The sequence below is a fragment of the Gallus gallus genome, chromosome 3 (assembly GCF_016699485.2).
Source record: "Gallus gallus isolate bGalGal1 chromosome 3, bGalGal1.mat.broiler.GRCg7b, whole genome shotgun sequence".
NCBI lineage: Eukaryota > Metazoa > Chordata > Aves > Galliformes > Phasianidae > Gallus > Gallus gallus.
In genome coordinates, this window is record NC_052534.1 from 63,300,466 (window position 1) to 63,324,089 (window position 23,624).

At 52.4% G+C, this 23,624-nt stretch overlaps 3 protein-coding genes across 6 annotated transcripts; all 3 read left to right on the plus strand.

Annotated features, from left to right (window-relative positions):
• The first annotated feature begins 639 nt into the window (after positions 1-639).
• Positions 640-3,098, plus strand: LOC121113155. 2 transcript variants are annotated; one of them, XM_040697533.1, is made up of 3 exons: positions 640-1,676; positions 1,800-1,860; positions 2,029-3,098. In XM_040697533.1, exons 1-3 carry the CDS (start codon positions 1,590-1,592, stop codon positions 2,691-2,693), a joined length of 813 nt encoding a protein of 270 aa, XP_040553467.1. In that variant the 5' UTR covers positions 640-1,589; the 3' UTR covers positions 2,694-3,098. The 2 variants fall into 2 exon arrangements, with proteins under 2 accessions (XP_040553467.1, XP_040553466.1); XM_040697532.1 differs by having other exon boundaries at positions 1,800-3,098.
• A 7,749-nt stretch (positions 3,099-10,847) lies between these two features.
• On the plus strand, positions 10,848-12,602 carry LOC121110405. Of its 2 annotated transcripts, XM_040697535.1 has the most exons (3): positions 10,848-11,181; positions 11,304-11,364; positions 11,533-12,602. In XM_040697535.1, the coding sequence occupies exons 1-3, from the start codon at positions 11,095-11,097 to the stop codon at positions 12,195-12,197; spliced, it is 813 nt and encodes a 270-aa protein (XP_040553469.1). In that variant the 5' UTR covers positions 10,848-11,094; the 3' UTR covers positions 12,198-12,602. The 2 variants fall into 2 exon arrangements, with proteins under 2 accessions (XP_040553469.1, XP_040553468.1); XM_040697534.1 differs by having other exon boundaries at positions 11,304-12,602.
• A 2,293-nt stretch (positions 12,603-14,895) lies between these two features.
• On the plus strand, positions 14,896-17,353 carry LOC121110187. Of its 2 annotated transcripts, XM_040697537.1 has the most exons (3): positions 14,896-15,932; positions 16,055-16,115; positions 16,284-17,353. In XM_040697537.1, exons 1-3 carry the CDS (start codon positions 15,846-15,848, stop codon positions 16,946-16,948), a joined length of 813 nt encoding a protein of 270 aa, XP_040553471.1. In that variant the 5' UTR covers positions 14,896-15,845; the 3' UTR covers positions 16,949-17,353. The 2 variants fall into 2 exon arrangements, with proteins under 2 accessions (XP_040553471.1, XP_040553470.1); XM_040697536.1 differs by having other exon boundaries at positions 16,055-17,353.
• The last annotated feature ends 6,271 nt before the right edge of the window (positions 17,354-23,624 follow it).

The following is a 23,624-nucleotide window of genomic DNA, read 5'->3' on the forward strand; positions in this document are numbered from 1 at the left end:
CTGCGGTTGTTGTGGCCAATGCTACAGGCCTGGGGCAGTGTGGCTGGAAGACTGCGTAGAGGAAATGGACCTGGGGGTATTGGTTGATGCTTGACCGAACACGGGCCAGCAGTGTGCCCAGGTGGCCAAGAAGGCCAAGGGCATCCTGGCTTGCATCAGATGCAGTGTTGCCAGCGGGAACAGAGAAGTAATTGTCCCCCTGTACTCAGCCCTGGTGAGGCCGCACCTCGAGTACTGTGTCCGGTTTTGGGCCCCTCACTGCAAGTAAGACGTTGAGGCCCTGGAGCGTGTTCAAAGAAGGGCAACAAAGCTGGTGAGGGGTCTGGAGCACAGGCCTACGGGGAGCGGCTGAGGGAGCTGGGATCGTTCAGTCTGGAGAAGAGGAGGCTCAGGGGAGACCTTCTTGCTCTCTGTAACTACCTGAAGGGAGGTTGTAGTGAGCTGGGGGTCGGCCTCTTCTCTCGTGTAACCAGATACAGGACTAGAGGGAACGGCTTCAAGCTGCGCCAGGGGAGGTTCAGGCTGGATGTTGGGAAATACCGCTTCCCTGAAAGGGTGGTCAGGCACTGGAATGGGCTGCCCAGGGAGGTGGAGGACTCACCGACCCTGGAGGTGTTCACGGAATGTTTGGAAGTTGTGTTGAGGGACATGGCTTAGTGAGAACCATTGGTGATGGAAGGGTGGACGGTTGGTCTGGGTGATCCTGTGGGTCTTTTCCAACCTTGGTGATTCCAGGGTTCTATGAACTAGGAAGGTTAAGGCCTCCTTAGAGTTTAACGTGGCAAGAGCGGTCAAGGACAACGGAAAGGGCTTCTTCAACTACACTGCAGGCAAAACTAACACTGGAGGCGATGTAGGCCCACTGATGAATGAGGTGGGTGCCCTGGTAAGAGAAGCTACAGAGAAGGCGGAGTTACTAAATGCCGCCTTTGTCTCTGTCCATACTGCTGGAGGCTGTCCTGAGGAGCCTAGGTCTGCATTGCTCAGAAAGGAGCAACTATACCAGTGCCTGGAATGCTAGCTTATCAGAATCCTGAAGCTGTGGGGGCACTGACCTTGACTGCTTCCCCCCCCCACCCGCAACCTGCTCTATTGCTTACCCTCCTCGCTATGGTGGGGTGAATGATATGGTGGAAGAAGTCAGCTAAGGAGAGGGAGGTCACACACCAGGTACAGTGCTGCACAAAGCGGTTTCAGTTTGAAGAAGATTCGTTTAATTACCCATGAAAAAAGAACTGGGGTAGTGAGAACTAATAGCAAACAAAAACCGTTTTCCCATCCTAACTCGTGCCCAGCTCAGGCACGTGAGGTAAGGATGGCAGCAGCGCATCTCAGGGATGGTCCCCAAAGTGGTACATGTGTTCACTTGTTGCCAAAGCTCCAATGTGATGTATTTTTTGATGATACTCAAGTTATGTCCGTAACTCCTCCCATCCCCATGCCGGGGGCTACTGCCAGCCTGCTTCCATATGGGCTGTGACCTCACAGAGTTCTCCCCACCCGCCGGACTATGATGTCATGGCTCTGCCCATGTAAGCCAGCGGCCAGCACTTTGTCCCTCCCAGTGCGGTCGTGACCGGCTTTGAGCGATGGTTGTCGACAGCGTTCTCCTTATCCCCAGCCTCCTGCTCCTGGTGGCTGGGCTGTCTCTGCTCACCACTTCCTGGTGCCGACAGGTAGGGAAATTTGAGGATGGGAGTCACTTGAGGCTAGGTGACTCGGGGCTTTGGGTAGGGGGGGCGGGGGAATTTGGGCTGCCTCGCACGTCCTGTCACTGTGCCGCATTTGTGTGCCCGTAGGGTTCTGAGCGGCGCCGGCAATGGTGGAGATGGTGGCAGTGGGTGGAAGCATCGAAGTCAGGTGAGTCCCCTGAGAGTCAGCCTGGCACATTGCCAGGCAGGGCCGGCCCTCTGGGAGAAGCCAAGCTTCATGCCAGCCTCTGTCATGTAGCAGCCAGGCCAGGTGGGCCCGGAAGATCGCCGGTGCCCCGTAACCTTCTGTGGCTCAGGCCCGCTCCCTGTTTTACAGGTGCTGAGAGGCGGGCAGGCAGGCGCGGGAGCCCCCTGTGCAGGCCAGGTTGCTCCCAGCAGCAAGCATCACCGTGGCAGGGCAGTCCCATCCTGCCCCGTCTCATGCAGCCTGGAAAGACCCGGCCTTTGTTGCAGCGCAGTCTGCGCCCCTCTCTCCACGTGGACTCTGCCACTGGTACCGTCAGCTCTGCGGGGAAACCCGGCAGGCTTCCCAGGCAGGACCAGCGCCCGCAGGTTCTGGTGGCACGTGGGACCCCCCGGACGCTCGGTCAGCGTTCAAGGCTAGGCAGTGGAGTTCAAGACCTGCCACCTGAGATCTTCAAGTGCACAAAGCCACCAGTGAAAGGGATGGTCTTTCAGGAGGGCCTCGTTCAAACCGAGGAGAGAAAACGCTGGTGGGAATACAAGACCAGGAGGCCTATTTGGCCTATGCGCCCCCCAGCACCTCCCAGAGGGCCCAAGCAAGCAGGAGCTGCGGCAAGGCCATCACGTGGACCGGCTTTGAGCCTGGAGAACAAGGCAGACGGCAAAACTGAAACCTGCCAGCCCTCCACCTCTGGCGTCAGTGACAAGAGAGGCGCAGAGAAATCGGACGCGCTCACTATGGAAAGGCTGTACCGGCAGCTCCTGGTGTCCCTCAAACGGCCCAAGACTAAGAACTGAAGAGCGGCCTCCTGTAACCTCTTCCTGCACGCAGCCACCAGCGGAAGGGATGATCGTGCAGGAGACCATCTTTCCAACAGAGGAGGGGAAATGCTGGTGGAAGAGCAAGGCCAAGAGGCCTTCTGAGTATTGCATAGCCTCCCCAGCTCTTCCCAGAGTCTGGATGGAAGCTGGAGCAGCTGCAGGACCAACACCAGGGCCAGCTTCAAGCCTGCAGAAGAGGGGACAGCAGAACCGAAACCTGCCAGCACCTAAACGCTGCTGTCATTGTTATGGATTTGTTGCTGACGTACCAACAGAGAACTGAATCTCAGCCCTAAGACCATCATTTGCATCGTACTGTTTCAGCCTGAGGTCTTTCAGATTGTTAAGAAGATAACTTAATAAAAGTCACGCTAGTCTTCAGAGAGTTGCTATCCTTATTTCTTGACTCTTAGCAATAGGAGCAAGCTCTCTCTGTGAAGAAGAGCTTTGGAGCAGGTGAGGCTACACTGGGGAAGGCATCTGAAGCAAGAAGCGCCGATGAAAGGCTCTTCCGGTGGCTTTTTGAAGCCGGCAAAAGTGCTTTGCCTGTGCCGGGGGGCTGGCAGCTTGTGGGCGGGCTGCCGATCTAGCTTGGGCGCAGCCGACACTGCCCATCCTGGACCAGGCTAGCGGGCCGTAAGTAGCCTCAGGGAGGGCAGCAGCTAGCTGCCACCCACAGAGCACGCAGGGTGAGCACCCGGTGCTGGTGTGTGCACCTTGCTGGCTGCAGCCTGTCCGGCAGGGCGTTGAGCCGCTGCCAATACACAGATGCCTGGCTATGAGACTGGTGCTACAGGCAGGACCTTGGGTTCTTTGCTAGCGGCTGGTCTTGTAAGAAAGACTCCAGACCTGAGCGTAATGCATGGGAAGCGTTTATCTCACAGTGGCAAAAGGGTTCTGGGAGAGGAATTAGCAGGGCTCATTCCGAGAGCTTTACAGTAGATTTGAAGGGGGATGGGGTTGTAGCTGGACTTGCACTGGTGCGGCAGCGCTCAAGTACTGATGAAGGCCGGGTGGCCTCCCACCCCCCTAGGGTGAAATGGGTGTGCTCAGCTTGCTCCCTGAAATGCCTGTACACCAATGCACGCAGCGTGGGGAGTAAGCAGGAGGAGTTAGAAATCCGTGTTCAGGCAGGAGGTAAAGATCTGGGGGCAATTACGGAGACCTGGTGGGACAGATCACATGACCGGGATGTGGACGTGGATGGCTATGTCCTTCTCAGGAAAGACAGGCCAGCAAGGTGAGGTGGTGGCGTTGCTCTTCATGTGAGAGAGCGACTAGAACGTGTAGAGTACTGTCCAGGGGTGGAGGAGGAGCGGGTTGAGAGTTTGTGGGTGGGAACTAAGGGGCAGGCTGGCACGCGTGGCGCTGTTGTGGTTGTCTGTTACAGGTCCCTGGGAAGCCGACGAGGCCTTCTACAGGCAGCTGATAGCAGCCTCGCAGTGACTGGCCCTGGTTATCTTGGGCAATTTTGACTACTCTGATATTTGCCGGAAGGTCTACTCAGCCAGCCATCCGCAAGCCGTCCAAGAGGTTCCTCCAGTGCACTGACGATAACTTGCAAATGGTGGATGAGGCAAGTAGGTGAGGAGCACTGCTGGATCTTGTTCTCAGTAACAAGGAGGGTCCGGTTGAAGTGGTGAAGGTTGAGGGCAGCCTTGGTTGCAGTGACGAGATGATGGAGTTCAGGATCTCGTGTGGCAGGATGAGAAAAACAAGCAGAATCGCAAGCCCGGACTTCAGCAGGGCCAACTCGGTCCTTTTCTATCAATTGCTAGGGGAAATCCCATGGGACAGGGTACTTGAAGGTAAAGGGGCCCAAGATAGTTGGTTAGCATTCAAGGACTGCCTCCTCTGAGCTCACGATCAGAGCATCCCAAACAGGTAGGAAGTCAAGAAAGGGAACCAGGAGACCTGCACGGTTAAACAGGGAACTGCTGGGCAGACTCAAGTGGAAGAGGAGAGCCTACAGGTCATGGAAGGTGGGGCTGGCCACCTGGGAGGAATATAAGACTTGCCGGGTCCTGCACTTTGCCTGCGGTTGTTGTGGCCAATGCTACAGGCCTGGGGCAGTGTGGCTGGAAGACTGCGTAGAGGAAATGGACCTGGGGGTATTGGTTGATGCTTGACCGAACACGGGCCAGCAGTGTGCCCAGGTGGCCAAGAAGGCCAAGGGCATCCTGGCTTGCATCAGATGCAGTGTTGCCAGCGGGAACAGAGAAGTAATTGTCCCCCTGTACTCAGCCCTGGTGAGGCCGCACCTCGAGTACTGTGTCCGGTTTTGGGCCCCTCACTGCAAGTAAGACGTTGAGGCCCTGGAGCGTGTTCAAAGAAGGGCAACAAAGCTGGTGAGGGGTCTGGAGCACAGGCCTACGGGGAGCGGCTGAGGGAGCTGGGATCGTTCAGTCTGGAGAAGAGGAGGCTCAGGGGAGACCTTCTTGCTCTCTGTAACTACCTGAAGGGAGGTTGTAGTGAGCTGGGGGTCGGCCTCTTCTCTCGTGTAACCAGATACAGGACTAGAGGGAACGGCTTCAAGCTGCGCCAGGGGAGGTTCAGGCTGGATGTTGGGAAATACCGCTTCCCTGAAAGGGTGGTCAGGCACTGGAATGGGCTGCCCAGGGAGGTGGAGGACTCACCGACCCTGGAGGTGTTCACGGAATGTTTGGAAGTTGTGTTGAGGGACATGGCTTAGTGAGAACCATTGGTGATGGAAGGGTGGACGGTTGGTCTGGGTGATCCTGTGGGTCTTTTCCAACCTTGGTGATTCCAGGGTTCTATGAACTAGGAAGGTTAAGGCCTCCTTAGAGTTTAACGTGGCAAGAGCGGTCAAGGACAACGGAAAGGGCTTCTTCAACTACACTGCAGGCAAAACTAACACTGGAGGCGATGTAGGCCCACTGATGAATGAGGTGGGTGCCCTGGTAAGAGAAGCTACAGAGAAGGCGGAGTTACTAAATGCCGCCTTTGTCTCTGTCCATACTGCTGGAGGCTGTCCTGAGGAGCCTAGGTCTGCATTGCTCAGAAAGGAGCAACTATACCAGTGCCTGGAATGCTAGCTTATCAGAATCCTGAAGCTGTGGGGGCACTGACCTTGACTGCTTCCCCCCCCCACCCGCAACCTGCTCTATTGCTTACCCTCCTCGCTATGGTGGGGTGAATGATATGGTGGAAGAAGTCAGCTAAGGAGAGGGAGGTCACACACCAGGTACAGTGCTGCACAAAGCGGTTTCAGTTTGAAGAAGATTCGTTTAATTACCCATGAAAAAAGAACTGGGGTAGTGAGAACTAATAGCAAACAAAAACCGTTTTCCCATCCTAACTCGTGCCCAGCTCAGGCACGTGAGGTAAGGATGGCAGCAGCGCATCTCAGGGATGGTCCCCAAAGTGGTACATGTGTTCACTTGTTGCCAAAGCTCCAATGTGATGTATTTTTTGATGATACTCAAGTTATGTCCGTAACTCCTCCCATCCCCATGCCGGGGGCTACTGCCAGCCTGCTTCCATATGGGCTGTGACCTCACAGAGTTCTCCCCACCCGCCGGACTATGATGTCATGGCTCTGCCCATGTAAGCCAGCGGCCAGCACTTTGTCCCTCCCAGTGCGGTCGTGACCGGCTTTGAGCGATGGTTGTCGACAGCGTTCTCCTTATCCCCAGCCTCCTGCTCCTGGTGGCTGGGCTGTCTCTGCTCACCACTTCCTGGTGCCGACAGGTAGGGAAATTTGAGGATGGGAGTCACTTGAGGCTAGGTGACTCGGGGCTTTGGGTAGGGGGGGCGGGGGAATTTGGGCTGCCTCGCACGTCCTGTCACTGTGCCGCATTTGTGTGCCCGTAGGGTTCTGAGCGGCGCCGGCAATGGTGGAGATGGTGGCAGTGGGTGGAAGCATCGAAGTCAGGTGAGTCCCCTGAGAGTCAGCCTGGCACATTGCCAGGCAGGGCCGGCCCTCTGGGAGAAGCCAAGCTTCATGCCAGCCTCTGTCATGTAGCAGCCAGGCCAGGTGGGCCCGGAAGATCGCCGGTGCCCCGTAACCTTCTGTGGCTCAGGCCCGCTCCCTGTTTTACAGGTGCTGAGAGGCGGGCAGGCAGGCGCGGGAGCCCCCTGTGCAGGCCAGGTTGCTCCCAGCAGCAAGCATCACCGTGGCAGGGCAGTCCCAGTCCTGCCCCGTCTCATGCAGCCTGGAAAGACCCGGCCTTTGTTGCAGCGCAGTCTGCGCCCCTCTCTCCACGTGGACTCTGCCACTGGTACCGTCAGCTCTGCGGGGAAACCCGGCAGGCTTCCCAGGCAGGACCAGCGCCCGCAGGTTCTGGTGGCACGTGGGACCCCCCGGACGCTCGGTCAGCGTTCAAGGCTAGGCAGTGGAGTTCAAGACCTGCCACCTGAGATCTTCAAGTGCACAAAGCCACCAGTGAAAGGGATGGTCTTTCAGGAGGGCCTCGTTCAAACCGAGGAGAGAAAACGCTGGTGGGAATACAAGACCAGGAGGCCTATTTGGCCTATGCGCCCCCCAGCACCTCCCAGAGGGCCCAAGCAAGCAGGAGCTGCGGCAAGGCCATCACGTGGACCGGCTTTGAGCCTGGAGAACAAGGCAGACGGCAAAACTGAAACCTGCCAGCCCTCCACCTCTGGCGTCAGTGACAAGAGAGGCGCAGAGAAATCGGACGCGCTCACTATGGAAAGGCTGTACCGGCAGCTCCTGGTGTCCCTCAAACGGCCCAAGACTAAGAACTGAAGAGCGGCCTCCTGTAACCTCTTCCTGCACGCAGCCACCAGCGGAAGGGATGATCGTGCAGGAGACCATCTTTCCAACAGAGGAGGGGAAATGCTGGTGGAAGAGCAAGGCCAAGAGGCCTTCTGAGTATTGCATAGCCTCCCCAGCTCTTCCCAGAGTCTGGATGGAAGCTGGAGCAGCTGCAGGACCAACACCAGGGCCAGCTTCAAGCCTGCAGAAGAGGGGACAGCAGAACCGAAACCTGCCAGCACCTAAACGCTGCTGTCATTGTTATGGATTTGTTGCTGACGTACCAACAGAGAACTGAATCTCAGCCCTAAGACCATCATTTGCATCGTACTGTTTCAGCCTGAGGTCTTTCAGATTGTTAAGAAGATAACTTAATAAAAGTCACGCTAGTCTTCAGAGAGTTGCTATCCTTATTTCTTGACTCTTAGCAATAGGAGCAAGCTCTCTCTGTGAAGAAGAGCTTTGGAGCAGGTGAGGCTACACTGGGGAAGGCATCTGAAGCAAGAAGCGCCGATGAAAGGCTCTTCCGGTGGCTTTTTGAAGCCGGCAAAAGTGCTTTGCCTGTGCCGGGGGGCTGGCAGCTTGTGGGCGGGCTGCCGATCTAGCTTGGGCGCAGCCGACACTGCCCATCCTGGACCAGGCTAGCGGGCCGTAAGTAGCCTCAGGGAGGGCAGCAGCTAGCTGCCACCCACAGAGCACGCAGGGTGAGCACCCGGTGCTGGTGTGTGCACCTTGCTGGCTGCAGCCTGTCCGGCAGGGCGTTGAGCCGCTGCCAATACACAGATGCCTGGCTATGAGACTGGTGCTACAGGCAGGACCTTGGGTTCTTTGCTAGCGGCTGGTCTTGTAAGAAAGACTCCAGACCTGAGCGTAATGCATGGGAAGCGTTTATCTCACAGTGGCAAAAGGGTTCTGGGAGAGGAATTAGCAGGGCTCATTCCGAGAGCTTTACAGTAGATTTGAAGGGGGATGGGGTTGTAGCTGGACTTGCACTGGTGCGGCAGCGCTCAAGTACTGATGAAGGCCGGGTGGCCTCCCACCCCCCTAGGGTGAAATGGGTGTGCTCAGCTTGCTCCCTGAAATGCCTGTACACCAATGCACGCAGCATGGGGAGTAAGCAGGAGGAGTTAGAAATCCGTGTTCAGGCAGGAGGTAAAGATCTGGGGGCAATTACGGAGACCTGGTGGGACAGATCACATGACCGGGATGTGGACGTGGATGGCTATGTCCTTCTCAGGAAAGACAGGCCAGCAAGGTGAGGTGGTGGCGTTGCTCTTCATGTGAGAGAGCGACTAGAACGTGTAGAGTACTGTCCAGGGGTGGAGGAGGAGCGGGTTGAGAGTTTGTGGGTGGGAACTAAGGGGCAGGCTGGCACGCGTGGCGCTGTTGTGGTTGTCTGTTACAGGTCCCTGGGAAGCCGACGAGGCCTTCTACAGGCAGCTGATAGCAGCCTCGCAGTGACTGGCCCTGGTTATCTTGGGCAATTTTGACTACTCTGATATTTGCCGGAAGGTCTACTCAGCCAGCCATCCGCAAGCCGTCCAAGAGGTTCCTCCAGTGCACTGACGATAACTTGCAAATGGTGGATGAGGCAAGTAGGTGAGGAGCACTGCTGGATCTTGTTCTCAGTAACAAGGAGGGTCCGGTTGAAGTGGTGAAGGTTGAGGGCAGCCTTGGTTGCAGTGACGAGATGATGGAGTTCAGGATCTCGTGTGGCAGGATGAGAAAAACAAGCAGAATCGCAAGCCCGGACTTCAGCAGGGCCAACTCGGTCCTTTTCTATCAATTGCTAGGGGAAATCCCATGGGACAGGGTACTTGAAGGTAAAGGGGCCCAAGATAGTTGGTTAGCATTCAAGGACTGCCTCCTCTGAGCTCACGATCAGAGCATCCCAAACAGGTAGGAAGTCAAGAAAGGGAACCAGGAGACCTGCACGGTTAAACAGGGAACTGCTGGGCAGACTCAAGTGGAAGAGGAGAGCCTACAGGTCATGGAAGGTGGGGCTGGCCACCTGGGAGGAATATAAGACTTGCCGGGTCCTGCACTTTGCCTGCGGTTGTTGTGGCCAATGCTACAGGCCTGGGGCAGTGTGGCTGGAAGACTGCGTAGAGGAAATGGACCTGGGGGTATTGGTTGATGCTTGACCGAACACGGGCCAGCAGTGTGCCCAGGTGGCCAAGAAGGCCAAGGGCATCCTGGCTTGCATCAGATGCAGTGTTGCCAGCGGGAACAGAGAAGTAATTGTCCCCCTGTACTCAGCCCTGGTGAGGCCGCACCTCGAGTACTGTGTCCGGTTTTGGGCCCCTCACTGCAAGTAAGACATTGAGGCCCTGGAGCGTGTTCAAAGAAGGGCAACAAAGCTGGTGAGGGGTCTGGAGCACAGGCCTACGGGGAGCGGCTGAGGGAGCTGGGATCGTTCAGTCTGGAGAAGAGGAGGCTCAGGGGAGACCTTCTTGCTCTCTGTAACTACCTGAAGGGAGGTTGTAGTGAGCTGGGGGTCGGCCTCTTCTCTCGTGTAACCAGATACAGGACTAGAGGGAACGGCTTCAAGCTGCGCCAGGGGAGGTTCAGGCTGGATGTTGGGAAATACCGCTTCCCTGAAAGGGTGGTCAGGCACTGGAATGGGCTGCCCAGGGAGGTGGAGGACTCACCGACCCTGGAGGTGTTCACGGAATGTTTGGAAGTTGTGTTGAGGGACATGGCTTAGTGAGAACCATTGGTGATGGAAGGGTGGACGGTTGGTCTGGGTGATCCTGTGGGTCTTTTCCAACCTTGGTGATTCCAGGGTTCTATGAACTAGGAAGGTTAAGGCCTCCTTAGAGTTTAACGTGGCAAGAGCGGTCAAGGACAACGGAAAGGGCTTCTTCAACTACACTGCAGGCAAAACTAACACTGGAGGCGATGTAGGCCCACTGATGAATGAGGTGGGTGCCCTGGTAAGAGAAGCTACAGAGAAGGCGGAGTTACTAAATGCCGCCTTTGTCTCTGTCCATACTGCTGGAGGCTGTCCTGAGGAGCCTAGGTCTGCATTGCTCAGAAAGGAGCAACTATACCAGTGCCTGGAATGCTAGCTTATCAGAATCCTGAAGCTGTGGGGGCACTGACCTTGACTGCTTCCCCCCCCCACCCGCAACCTGCTCTATTGCTTACCCTCCTCGCTATGGTGGGGTGAATGATATGGTGGAAGAAGTCAGCTAAGGAGAGGGAGGTCACACACCAGGTACAGTGCTGCACAAAGCGGTTTCAGTTTGAAGAAGATTCGTTTAATTACCCATGAAAAAAGAACTGGGGTAGTGAGAACTAATAGCAAACAAAAACCGTTTTCCCATCCTAACTCGTGCCCAGCTCAGGCACGTGAGGTAAGGATGGCAGCAGCGCATCTCGGGGATGGTCCCCAAAGTGGTACATGTGTTCACTTGTTGCCAAAGCTCCAATGTGATGTATTTTTTGATGATACTCAAGTTATGTCCGTAACTCCTCCCATCCCCATGCCGGGGGCTACTGCCAGCCTGCTTCCATATGGGCTGTGACCTCACAGAGTTCTCCCCACCCGCCGGACTATGATGTCATGGCTCTGCCCATGTAAGCCAGCGGCCAGCACTTTGTCCCTCCCAGTGCGGTCGTGACCGGCTTTGAGCGATGGTTGTCGACAGCGTTCTCCTTATCCCCAGCCTCCTGCTCCTGGTGGCTGGGCTGTCTCTGCTCACCACTTCCTGGTGCCGACAGGTAGGGAAATTTGAGGATGGGAGTCACTTGAGGCTAGGTGACTCGGGGCTTTGGGTAGGGGGGCGGGGGAATTTGGGCTGCCTCGCACGTCCTGTCACTGTGCCGCATTTGTGTGCCCGTAGGGTTCTGAGCGGCGCCGGCAATGGTGGAGATGGTGGCAGTGGGTGGAAGCATCGAAGTCAGGTGAGTCCCCTGAGAGTCAGCCTGGCACATTGCCAGGCAGGGCCGGCCCTCTGGGAGAAGCCAAGCTTCATGCCAGCCTCTGTCATGTAGCAGCCAGGCCAGGTGGGCCCGGAAGATCGCCGGTGCCCCGTAACCTTCTGTGGCTCAGGCCCGCTCCCTGTTTTACAGGTGCTGAGAGGCGGGCAGGCAGGCGCGGGAGCCCCCTGTGCAGGCCAGGTTGCTCCCAGCAGCAAGCATCACCGTGGCAGGGCAGTCCCATCCTGCCCCGTCTCATGCAGCCTGGAAAGACCCGGCCTTTGTTGCAGCGCAGTCTGCGCCCCTCTCTCCACGTGGACTCTGCCACTGGTACCGTCAGCTCTGCGGGGAAACCCGGCAGGCTTCCCAGGCAGGACCAGCGCCCGCAGGTTCTGGTGGCACGTGGGACCTCCCGGACGCTCGGTCAGCGTTCAAGGCTAGGCAGTGGAGTTCAAGACCTGCCACCTGAGATCTTCAAGTGCACAAAGCCACCAGTGAAAGGGATGGTCTTTCAGGAGGGCCTCGTTCAAACCGAGGAGAGAAAACGCTGGTGGGAATACAAGACCAGGAGGCCTATTTGGCCTATGCGCCCCCCAGCACCTCCCAGAGGGCCCAAGCAAGCAGGAGCTGCGGCAAGGCCATCACGTGGACCGGCTTTGAGCCTGGAGAACAAGGCAGACGGCAAAACTGAAACCTGCCAGCCCTCCACCTCTGGCGTCAGTGACAAGAGAGGCGCAGAGAAATCGGACGCGCTCACTATGGAAAGGCTGTACCGGCAGCTCCTGGTGTCCCTCAAACGGCCCAAGACTAAGAACTGAAGAGCGGCCTCCTGTAACCTCTTCCTGCACGCAGCCACCAGCGGAAGGGATGATCGTGCAGGAGACCATCTTTCCAACAGAGGAGGGGAAATGCTGGTGGAAGAGCAAGGCCAAGAGGCCTTCTGAGTATTGCATAGCCTCCCCAGCTCTTCCCAGAGTCTGGATGGAAGCTGGAGCAGCTGCAGGACCAACACCAGGGCCAGCTTCAAGCCTGCAGAAGAGGGGACAGCAGAACCGAAACCTGCCAGCACCTAAACGCTGCTGTCATTGTTATGGATTTGTTGCTGACGTACCAACAGAGAACTGAATCTCAGCCCTAAGACCATCATTTGCATCGTACTGTTTCAGCCTGAGGTCTTTCAGATTGTTAAGAAGATAACTTAATAAAAGTCACGCTAGTCTTCAGAGAGTTGCTATCCTTATTTCTTGACTCTTAGCAATAGGAGCAAGCTCTCTCTGTGAAGAAGAGCTTTGGAGCAGGTGAGGCTACACTGGGGAAGGCATCTGAAGCAAGAAGCGCCGATGAAAGGCTCTTCCGGTGGCTTTTTGAAGCCGGCAAAAGTGCTTTGCCTGTGCCGGGGGGCTGGCAGCTTGTGGGCGGGCTGCCGATCTAGCTTGGGCGCAGCCGACACTGCCCATCCTGGACCAGGCTAGCGGGCCGTAAGTAGCCTCAGGGAGGGCAGCAGCTAGCTGCCACCCACAGAGCACGCAGGGTGAGCACCCGGTGCTGGTGTGTGCACCTTGCTGGCTGCAGCCTGTCCGGCAGGGCGTTGAGCCGCTGCCAATACACAGATGCCTGGCTATGAGACTGGTGCTACAGGCAGGACCTTGGGTTCTTTGCTAGCGGCTGGTCTTGTAAGAAAGACTCCAGACCTGAGCGTAATGCATGGGAAGCGTTTATCTCACAGTGGCAAAAGGGTTCTGGGAGAGGAATTAGCAGGGCTCATTCCGAGAGCTTTACAGTAGATTTGAAGGGGGATGGGGTTGTAGCTGGACTTGCACTGGTGCGGCAGCGCTCAAGTACTGATGAAGGCCGGGTGGCCTCCCACCCCCCTAGGGTGAAATGGGTGTGCTCAGCTTGCTCCCTGAAATGCCTGTACACCAATGCACGCAGCATGGGGAGTAAGCAGGAGGAGTTAGAAATCCGTGTTCAGGCAGGAGGTAAAGATCTGGGGGCAATTACGGAGACCTGGTGGGACAGATCACATGACCGGGATGTGGACGTGGATGGCTATGTCCTTCTCAGGAAAGACAGGCCAGCAAGGTGAGGTGGTGGCGTTGCTCTTCATGTGAGAGAGCGACTAGAACGTGTAGAGTACTGTCCAGGGGTGGAGGAGGAGCGGGTTGAGAGTTTGTGGGTGGGAACTAAGGGGCAGGCTGGCACGCGTGGCGCTGTTGTGGTTGTCTGTTACAGGTCCCTGGGAAGCCGACGAGGCCTTCTACAGGCAGCTGATAGCAGCCTCGCAGTGACTGGCCCTGGTTATCTTGGGCAATTTTGACTACTCTGATATTTGCCGGAAGGTCTACTCAGCCAGCCATCCGCAAGCCGTCCAAGAGGTTCCTCCAGTGCACTGACGATAACTTGCAAATGGTGGATGAGGCAAGTAGGTGAGGAGCACTGCTGGATCTTGTTCTCAGTAACAAGGAGGGTCCGGTTGAAGTGGTGAAGGTTGAGGGCAGCCTTGGTTGCAGTGACGAGATGATGGAGTTCAGGATCTCGTGTGGCAGGATGAGAAAAACAAGCAGAATCGCAAGCCCGGACTTCAGCAGGGCCAACTCGGTCCTTTTCTATCAATTGCTAGGGGAAATCCCATGGGACAGGGTACTTGAAGGTAAAGGGGCCCAAGATAGTTGGTTAGCATTCAAGGACTGCCTCCTCTGAGCTCACGATCAGAGCATCCCAAACAGGTAGGAAGTCAAGAAAGGGAACCAGGAGACCTGCACGGTTAAACAGGGAACTGCTGGGCAGACTCAAGTGGAAGAGGAGAGCCTACAGGTCATGGAAGGTGGGGCTGGCCACCTGGGAGGAATATAAGACTTGCCGGGTCCTGCACTTTGCCTGCGGTTGTTGTGGCCAATGCTACAGGCCTGGGGCAGTGTGGCTGGAAGACTGCGTAGAGGAAATGGACCTGGGGGTATTGGTTGATGCTTGACCGAACACGGGCCAGCAGTGTGCCCAGGTGGCCAAGAAGGCCAAGGGCATCCTGGCTTGCATCAGATGCAGTGTTGCCAGCGGGAACAGAGAAGTAATTGTCCCCCTGTACTCAGCCCTGGTGAGGCCGCACCTCGAGTACTGTGTCCGGTTTTGGGCCCCTCACTGCAAGTAAGACGTTGAGGCCCTGGAGCGTGTTCAAAGAAGGGCAACAAAGCTGGTGAGGGGTCTGGAGCACAGGCCTACGGGGAGCGGCTGAGGGAGCTGGGATCGTTCAGTCTGGAGAAGAGGAGGCTCAGGGGAGACCTTCTTGCTCTCTGTAACTACCTGAAGGGAGGTTGTAGTGAGCTGGGGGTCGGCCTCTTCTCTCGTGTAACCAGATACAGGACTAGAGGGAACGGCTTCAAGCTGCGCCAGGGGAGGTTCAGGCTGGATGTTGGGAAATACCGCTTCCCTGAAAGGGTGGTCAGGCACTGGAATGGGCTGCCCAGGGAGGTGGAGGACTCACCGACCCTGGAGGTGTTCACGGAATGTTTGGAAGTTGTGTTGAGGGACATGGCTTAGTGAGAACCATTGGTGATGGAAGGGTGGACGGTTGGTCTGGGTGATCCTGTGGGTCTTTTCCAACCTTGGTGATTCCAGGGTTCTATGAACTAGGAAGGTTAAGGCCTCCTTAGAGTTTAACGTGGCAAGAGCGGTCAAGGACAACGGAAAGGGCTTCTTCAACTACACTGCAGGCAAAACTAACACTGGAGGCGATGTAGGCCCACTGATGAATGAGGTGGGTGCCCTGGTAAGAGAAGCTACAGAGAAGGCGGAGTTACTAAATGCCGCCTTTGTCTCTGTCCATACTGCTGGAGGCTGTCCTGAGGAGCCTAGGTCTGCATTGCTCAGAAAGGAGCAACTATACCAGTGCCTGGAATGCTAGCTTATCAGAATCCTGAAGCTGTGGGGGCACTGACCTTGACTGCTTCCCCCCCCCACCCGCAACCTGCTCTATTGCTTACCCTCCTCGCTATGGTGGGGTGAATGATATGGTGGAAGAAGTCAGCTAAGGAGAGGGAGGTCACACACCAGGTACAGTGCTGCACAAAGCGGTTTCAGTTTGAAGAAGATTCGTTTAATTACCCATGAAAAAAGAACTGGGGTAGTGAGAACTAATAGCAAACAAAAACCGTTTTCCCATCCTAACTCGTGCCCAGCTCAGGCACGTGAGGTAAGGATGGCAGCAGCGCATCTCAGGGATGGTCCCCAAAGTGGTACATGTGTTCACTTGTTGCCAAAGCTCCAATGTGATGTATTTTTTGATGATACTCAAGTTATGTCCGTAACTCCTCCCATCCCCATGCCGGGGGCTACTGCCAGCCTGCTTCCATATGGGCTGTGACCTCACAGAGTTCTCCCCACCCGCCGGACTATGATGTCATGGCTCTGCCCATGTAAGCCAGCGGCCAGCACTTTGTCCCTCCCAGTGCGGTCGTGACCGGCTTTGAGCGATGGTTGTCGACAGCGTTCTCCTTATCCCCAGCCTCCTGCTCCTGGTGGCTGGGCTGTCTCTGCTCACCACTTCCTGGTGCCGACAGGTAGGGAAATTTGAGGATGGGAGTCACTTGAGGCTAGGTGACTCGGGGCTTTGGGTAGGGGGGCGGGGGAATTTGGGCTGCCTCGCACGTCCTGTCACTGTGCCGCATTTGTGTGCCCGTAGGGTTCTGAGCGGCGCCGGCAATGGTGGAGATGGTGGCAGTGGGTGGAAGCATCGAAGTCAGGTGAGTCCCCTGAGAGTCAGCCTGGCACATTGCCAGGCAGGGCCGGCCCTCTGGGAGAAGCCAAGCTTCATGCCAGCCTCTGTCATGTAGCAGCCAGGCCAGGTGGGCCCGGAAGATCGCCGGTGCCCCGTAACCTTCTGTGGCTCAGGCCCGCTCCCTGTTTTACAGGTGCTGAGAGGCGGGCAGGCAGGCGCGGGAGCCCCCTGTGCAGGCCAGGTTGCTCCCAGCAGCAAGCATCACCGTGGCAGGGCAGTCCCATCCTGCCCCGTCTCATGCAGCCTGGAAAGACCCGGCCTTTGTTGCAGCGCAGTCTGCGCCCCTCTCTCCACGTGGACTCTGCCACTGGTACCGTCAGCTCTGCGGGGAAACCCGGCAGGCTTCCCAGGCAGGACCAGCGCCCGCAGGTTCTGGTGGCACGTGGGACCCCCCGGACGCTCGGTCAGCGTTCAAGGCTAGGCAGTGGAGTTCAAGACCTGCCACCTGAGATCTTCAAGTGCACAAAGCCACCAGTGAAAGGGATGGTCTTTCAGGAGGGCCTCGTTCAAACCGAGGAGAGAAAACGCTGGTGGGAATACAAGACCAGGAGGCCTATTTGGCCTATGCGCCCCCCAGCACCTCCCAGAGGGCCCAAGCAAGCAGGAGCTGCGGCAAGGCCATCACGTGGACTGGCTTTGAGCCTGGAGAACAAGGCAGACGGCAAAACTGAAACCTGCCAGCCCTCCACCTCTGGCGTCAGTGACAAGAGAGGCGCAGAGAAATCGGACGCGCTCACTATGGAAAGGCTGTACCGGCAGCTCCTGGTGTCCCTCAAACGGCCCAAGACTAAGAACTGAAGAGCGGCCTCCTGTAACCTCTTCCTGCACGCAGCCACCAGCGGAAGGGATGATCGTGCAGGAGACCATCTTTCCAACAGAGGAGGGGAAATGCTGGTGGAAGAGCAAGGCCAAGAGGCCTTCTGAGTATTGCATAGCCTCCCCAGCTCTTCCCAGAGTCTGGATGGAAGCTGGAGCAGCTGCAGGACCAACACCAGGGCCAGCTTCAAGCCTGCAGAAGAGGGGACAGCAGAACCGAAACCTGCCAGCACCTAAACGCTGCTGTCATTGTTATGGATTTGTTGCTGACGTACCAACAGAGAACTGAATCTCAGCCCTAAGACCATCATTTGCATCGTACTGTTTCAGCCTGAGGTCTTTCAGATTGTTAAGAAGATAACTTAATAAAAGTCACGCTAGTCTTCAGAGAGTTGCTATCCTTATTTCTTGACTCTTAGCAATAGGAGCAAGCTCTCTCTGTGAAGAAGAGCTTTGGAGCAGGTGAGGCTGCACTGGGGAAGGCATCTGAAGCAAGAAGCGCCGATGAAAGGCTCTTCCGGTGGCTTTTTGAAGCCGGCAAAAGTGCTTTGCCTGGCAACTTGTGGGCAGGCTGCCAATCTAGCTTGGGCGCTCTGTAACTACCTGAAGGAAGGTTTTTGTGAGCTGGGTGTCGGCGTCTTCTCTCGTGTTACTATTGGTAGGATTACAGGGAATGGCTTCAAGATGCGCCAGGGGTGGTTCAGGCTGGACGTTAGGAAATACTGCTTCTCTAAAAGGGTGGTCATGCACTGCAATGGGCTGCCCAGATAGGTTGTGGACTCACCGACCCTGGTGGTGTTCAAAGAGCATTTGGACATTGTGTTGAGGGACATGATTTAGAGAGAACCATTGGTGAAGGGCGAATGAATGGTTGGACTGGATGATCCTGTGGGTCTTTTCCAACCTTAGCGATCCTATGATTCTATGATTTTAACGGCTGTAGATAGTAGGAGCATCTTTCTGTTAAATGGGTAAAACCCTTCTTCAGAAAGAACATTTGCAAACATCTTACTCATGAATGAATGACTGAGATAAAGGGTGTGGGGCCACCAGCAAAGGCTTTGGTGTCATTGGGTGATCTGTGAGCACTGGTTGTATGTGGCCACAAAGGCTCAGGCTTTCCCTTGTGCTTTTAAGCAGTCTGTCTGAATGATAAGTGAATGAGTGATTGCCATTTGTGTCCCTGGGGACTCCCATACTCTTCCTTGGGCTGAAATTTACATCCAGCATCTCAAATTTAGGTGAGGACTTCCCATCTCTCCTTTTCTTGGCTTACTGCCTGGAAAACTTCTAGTTCCTGCTTGGTGATGTGGATCTTCAGGGGCTGGAAACATCCCTGGGTGGAAACTGTGTCGAAGGGTAGCTTACTCTGGGGCTGCTGGCATGTTTCATATCCAACTGTTGTCCGGAGCCAAAGGAGGAACCCATGTCATCTCAGTACGAATGGGAGAGGGCTGGAAACAGGGAAGCTCTGCTGGGGTGCTTCCTTGTGACTGTCTTGCATCTGCTCATCCTGTAAGCCCTTACTGGTGTCTAGGAACACTGGTGACCATGCAGTTTAGTAGGTCATCTTGGAACGTTGTATTTTCTGGAGAAAGCTGCACTGAATTTGACCTTTCTGTCAGTGCAAGGGTAGGCTGCCTTTTGAACTGTCTTTCAGCTTCCTTAGGAATGTCACAACAGTGGTTAGTGCTGTGAGGCTGAGTATTATTTAATTTCAAGAAAGGACTTTATGAATATTTTACACAGACTTGCAATGGAAAAATTCATATTTCTTCCTGATGCAATCACTTTTCAAGTCAACAGATGTCTTGCTTATACCCAGCCAAGCTAGTACACAGGTAAACTCCAACTTTATAGATATATAAAAATATATTTTAAATTGCGGTAAGGAGAAGATTACCAGCTTTCGCCATACCCCTTGGTTTCAGCTGTGACACACTTGATTTTCTTCATGGTGTCTGGTGTGATGCTGTTTTGGCTTTAGGACAAAAACAATGTTGATAGCCCACCAATGTTTTAGCTGTTGCTGAGCAGTGCTATACAGAGCCAAGGACATTTCAGCTTTTCAGCTTCTCGTACTGTCCTGCCAGGAAGGGGACTGAGGAGCACAAGGAGCTGGGAGGGGGCAGAACCAGGATTGCTGACCTAAACTGGCCAAAGGGATATTCCATACCGTATGACATCATGTGAAAGAAATATAAAACTGAGGGGAGTTGGCTGGGGCGGGCAGCTGTTGTTGAGGACTGGTTGGTTGGTGGGTGGTGAGCAATTGCTTTGTGCATCCCTTGTTTTATATATAAATACATATCTATATATCATTATAATTACTGTTTTTTTCTCTTCCTTCACTGACTTACTAAATATTATTTTTATCTCAACATATGTGTTCTGCCTTTATTTCCCCTCTGGTTCTCTCCCCCATCTTACTGGGAAGTGGGGGATGTGAGCAAAAAAACTGTGTGGTGTTCAGAGGCTTGCTGGGTTAAACTGCAGCACACGGGGGAAAAAAAGTTAGTGGATGATATTATCTTACAGAACAGCACATGTTTGAGTTTGAGGGAACCCCTTTGCTTGACTGTAAGCTATAGTTTGCCACGCTCTTCAGTAGAGAGAAGCAGATGAGCAGAGGGAGAATAAAATCTACTATGAGAATGAAAGTACACAGAGGATGAAGTGACATATACATAAAATGAGCAGAAACCTCTGGTCCAGGCCATCTATGTTTGTACCACATTTGGTATATGATCTGAAGAAAACCTGAAGCAACTACATGGTTTGAGGCATGGACAAATGTTTGGGGCATGGACAAATTGTACTATGTAACATGGGTAACATATGCTAGGTTACAGCCAGAGAATGAGAGAATCCTATGCAAGAGTAGGGATAGACTTGACAAGTGGACTGCAAAGAGATTTAGAGATCCTGGACAGATACAGTGATGCACAAATAGAACTTCATGAGGACATTGCTTCGTGGTTATGTAATGGAATTGTAGCTTTCTATAATTGTCCAACTGAACTACTTAAATGAACTGAATATCTAATTGAACCTGTCTCATGTTATAAACTTTTTTCATCTGGGCTTTTTTTTTCAGTGATGCCTGTAATATCATCATGGCTAATTTTAGCTGCAATTTTCCCCTTGAAACTATTTACCAACACAGTGCTCTCAGTCTGTTGTTGTAATAGGAAGTTGGGGCTGCAGAAAGTCTTTCCAAGATGAATGCATTTCTGTCAATGAGATTGAATTAAGTAGACACACTAATCTGCCTATCATCAGAAATAGCCAAAGAAAAATGCACAAATGTAAACATAAAAGGGAACTCTCATAATCTGCATACTTGTCATAGTTCACTGTAAATCAGCCTAAATGCCAGTAGGCTTCTTCTTTTTGACACTAGCTGGAGCTTTGCTTATTGAGATCTTATCTTCTCACAAGATACTGTATATTAATGAAGTTAATTGACTAATCATTTTCAGCACTGTGAGCGTAAGTAAATAATTCCATCTATTTCTACCTAGGCTTCTGTTTACTGTCCAAGTGTGCCAAGTATTCAGACTAAATGAAAATATACACTCTAGTAACCATGTGTGGCATCCCCCATAACAAGCTGCAGAAACTCTCTGAAGCATTGCTGTTATGTTGTGGGGAATCCTGAGAATCTTAGGCTTAACTCATCATGCCGCCCAGCTTCTCGCAGGGCTGGCCATGCAGAGGCTGGGTCAGTGGTGGGACTCATCTGGACAGATCCCTGTTATAGCACCAGCATCTGTCTTTTTTTTATGGAAAAGGAGCAGGTCTGCAAGTAATGAATTAGTGGTGCCTGAGAATGTGCAGAAGACAGTGTGGGGCTATGTGCTTCAGCTAGATCAGAGGAGCTGAAGTGTTATCTAAAAGCTGATGTTTTGCATTTTTGACTGTCCCTGCATTATCAGCCATAAATATTTTGTGACCAGCTTTTCCTTAAATGGTGGGAAAGTGAAAACTGATGCTTCTTCCTTCCTTATCTTTGCCTTCCAGTGTTTTTTTTTCCTAAATCACTTTTACTGTACTTTTCATTTCAGTGACATGACAGCAGAGTAGTGGGATACGGGGCAGAGTAAGTGTTCCTGGATTTTGCTTTAAATTGTGATGAAAACTTCCTAGCTGACTTAGGGACAAGTCAAATTACTAGCAAATGAGGATTCATCCCATGGGAATATAGGATCTTCTGCTTTTTGTAGCTAGTATCTCAAAATTAGGCATTTTTTGTTACCTCTAGTCTGCCTGTATAGTACATGTCATTCTGTGTCTTTCTTCTTTGTGCAAAATCTTACTTCATCTGAAAAGGTTTTATATGTGAAGTTGACTTGTCTATCTGTCTAAAAGTTACAGGAGGCTGTCCTTACTCACATCAAGGACTTACAGATAAAAGGTTTGCTGTGAACTGCTGAGACAGAACACTGAATTACCTACCAGATCTTGACAACTTGGTCATTGTCAGTAGATTTTCCTTTTTTTTTTTTTTTTTGGTTAACCAAACTCAACTCCACCTTCTCTACTTTTTAGGTCACGAGAAGTGATAACTGCTAATTATTTCTGCACAAAAAGTACAGATTTTTAGGTTTAAAACATTAAATTGGAATTGAGAGTAGGACCTCACCACATACTTAAGTGTCCCTGTATTCATCTGCACCAAAGGAAGGACTTTCTTGAATAAATAGGGATTTAAATAGTTAAATGCTTCTAGTAATGGAGATTATGGTACACACAGCCAAGAAACTTGTAACTTTGTGTTTTTAATGTTTAAAATGCATTGTGTCAAATAAAAAGGCCAACTATTATTTCATTAATAGAAATAAGTGCAATAAATGTTATTTTGCTTCCATATATAATGTTCTTGTATCAAAAAATATATTAATTGTCCAAATGAAGTTCTATTGACATGTTTGTTTATTTATCGTACGGATGATCTTATTTTGTGGAATCTTTACTTGTTCTCATCTTAGCACTCAAATCTTTCACATGGACATACCAAATCATGTTCATCTACACAATTCATATTTGCTTCAGTTCAACTTATCCTTAATGGAGCAAGTTTGGGTGAAAGGTGTGGGGGAGGGAGCTAAATGTAACATTTACTGGGAAGTACATTCAAACCCTTTTGTAACTGGAACTAATCGGGACAGACAGGATTGTGAAATGTGAGCCTACATGATCTCCACTGAGAAATATCAATTCCACTGTGTCCTCCCAGGCCTTACTTCCCAGAGAATTTGGGCTCTTTCTTTTAATCAGTTTGAATATTTACAAATATGAACAGTACCACAGTGATTTCTTTCTAAAGATATTTCCTGAAACTCAAGAAATCTTCCTTCCAAACAGTGTGTTTCTATCAGCACTTTAGACTGCTTGCTTTCTGAAGTAGTATGCTGCTTCCTGCGCATTTGTTGTACTCAACATACAACAACGGGCCTCTGAATGTGATCTGATTCTCACAGAAAACAAAACCACATTTTTTGTTTCCTTAATAAAATGAGCTTTAAGAATATAAATTTGTTTTGTTATAATTTGTAGCAGTTTACCCTCACACAACTCATATAGCAAGCGTTAGCAGAATAATGGTATTCTAGGCAGAGGTCTCTATAGAAGAATGGAATAGATTATAGCTAGTGAGTATTTTAATGAAGCAGTGAATCTGTTAATCCAACACCTGAACACTTTATGCATTGTAGAAATCAAGTAGAGACATCAGCATATTCTACCTAGTCAAAACTAAAATTTTAAGCCAGATGTAACCATCCATCTTTGATGATTAGAAACGCACTTCACTACCTTGCTAGTACTGGAGTAACTTTCCTTCAAGCACGGTATGAGCACTCACTGCAACAGTGGCAGATTAATCCAGGCTGCTGAGTACTTTGCAGGCCTGAACAAAAAGGACTGTGAGTATGCTGAAAGGGGAAACTTCTACAAAGTAGTCCAGAAAGTAGACAGGATGAAGGAATTCTCCTGGCTGGCATAAAGAAGATCTTTTCATGTTGGAATGGTGGGGGGAAAGAAGAAGGAGTAGGGAGAAAAGTCAGTCCATTGATGCAGCCATGATGTGCAGACATTGCTGAATGGAGATGAAGGCAAAATGTGGTCTTCTGGAATGCCAGGAGGATTTAGACGATTGGATCCAATGTTCACCTCTGGGTAATGAGGCATGCCAAGCCAACTGCTGTATGTGGATCAAATTTATTATTTTCTTGGCCACCCAGCTGGCTGGAAGACAGCTCACATGGTAGTGAAAAAACATCCTAGGTCTAGTTTGATGTACAGCACCTTCAATATTTATGTTGTATTCTTTTTCTAACGATATCTGAGCTGAAAATAATTTCAATTGCGAGGATTAGGGAAAAAGAAAAGGCAGGAAAGAACTATTATTGCCCGGCAGAGGAATTTTCTTGATGAAAAACACTTCCAAAAGATTGTTCCCTAGTGGCTAAGCTGTGTCGGTGATTACAAGAGCAAGCAGAGGACTAGCTGCACTCAGAATTTGTAAGTGTAAACTGAGGGCACTGTGGGTTTTGCTGGGAAAGATAGACATTTGTAGCTGTCATGTCAAGAACACTTGCAAACATATATTTGGATAAAAAATAGCATTAGCAATTCATTAGCTAAATTTATAGTA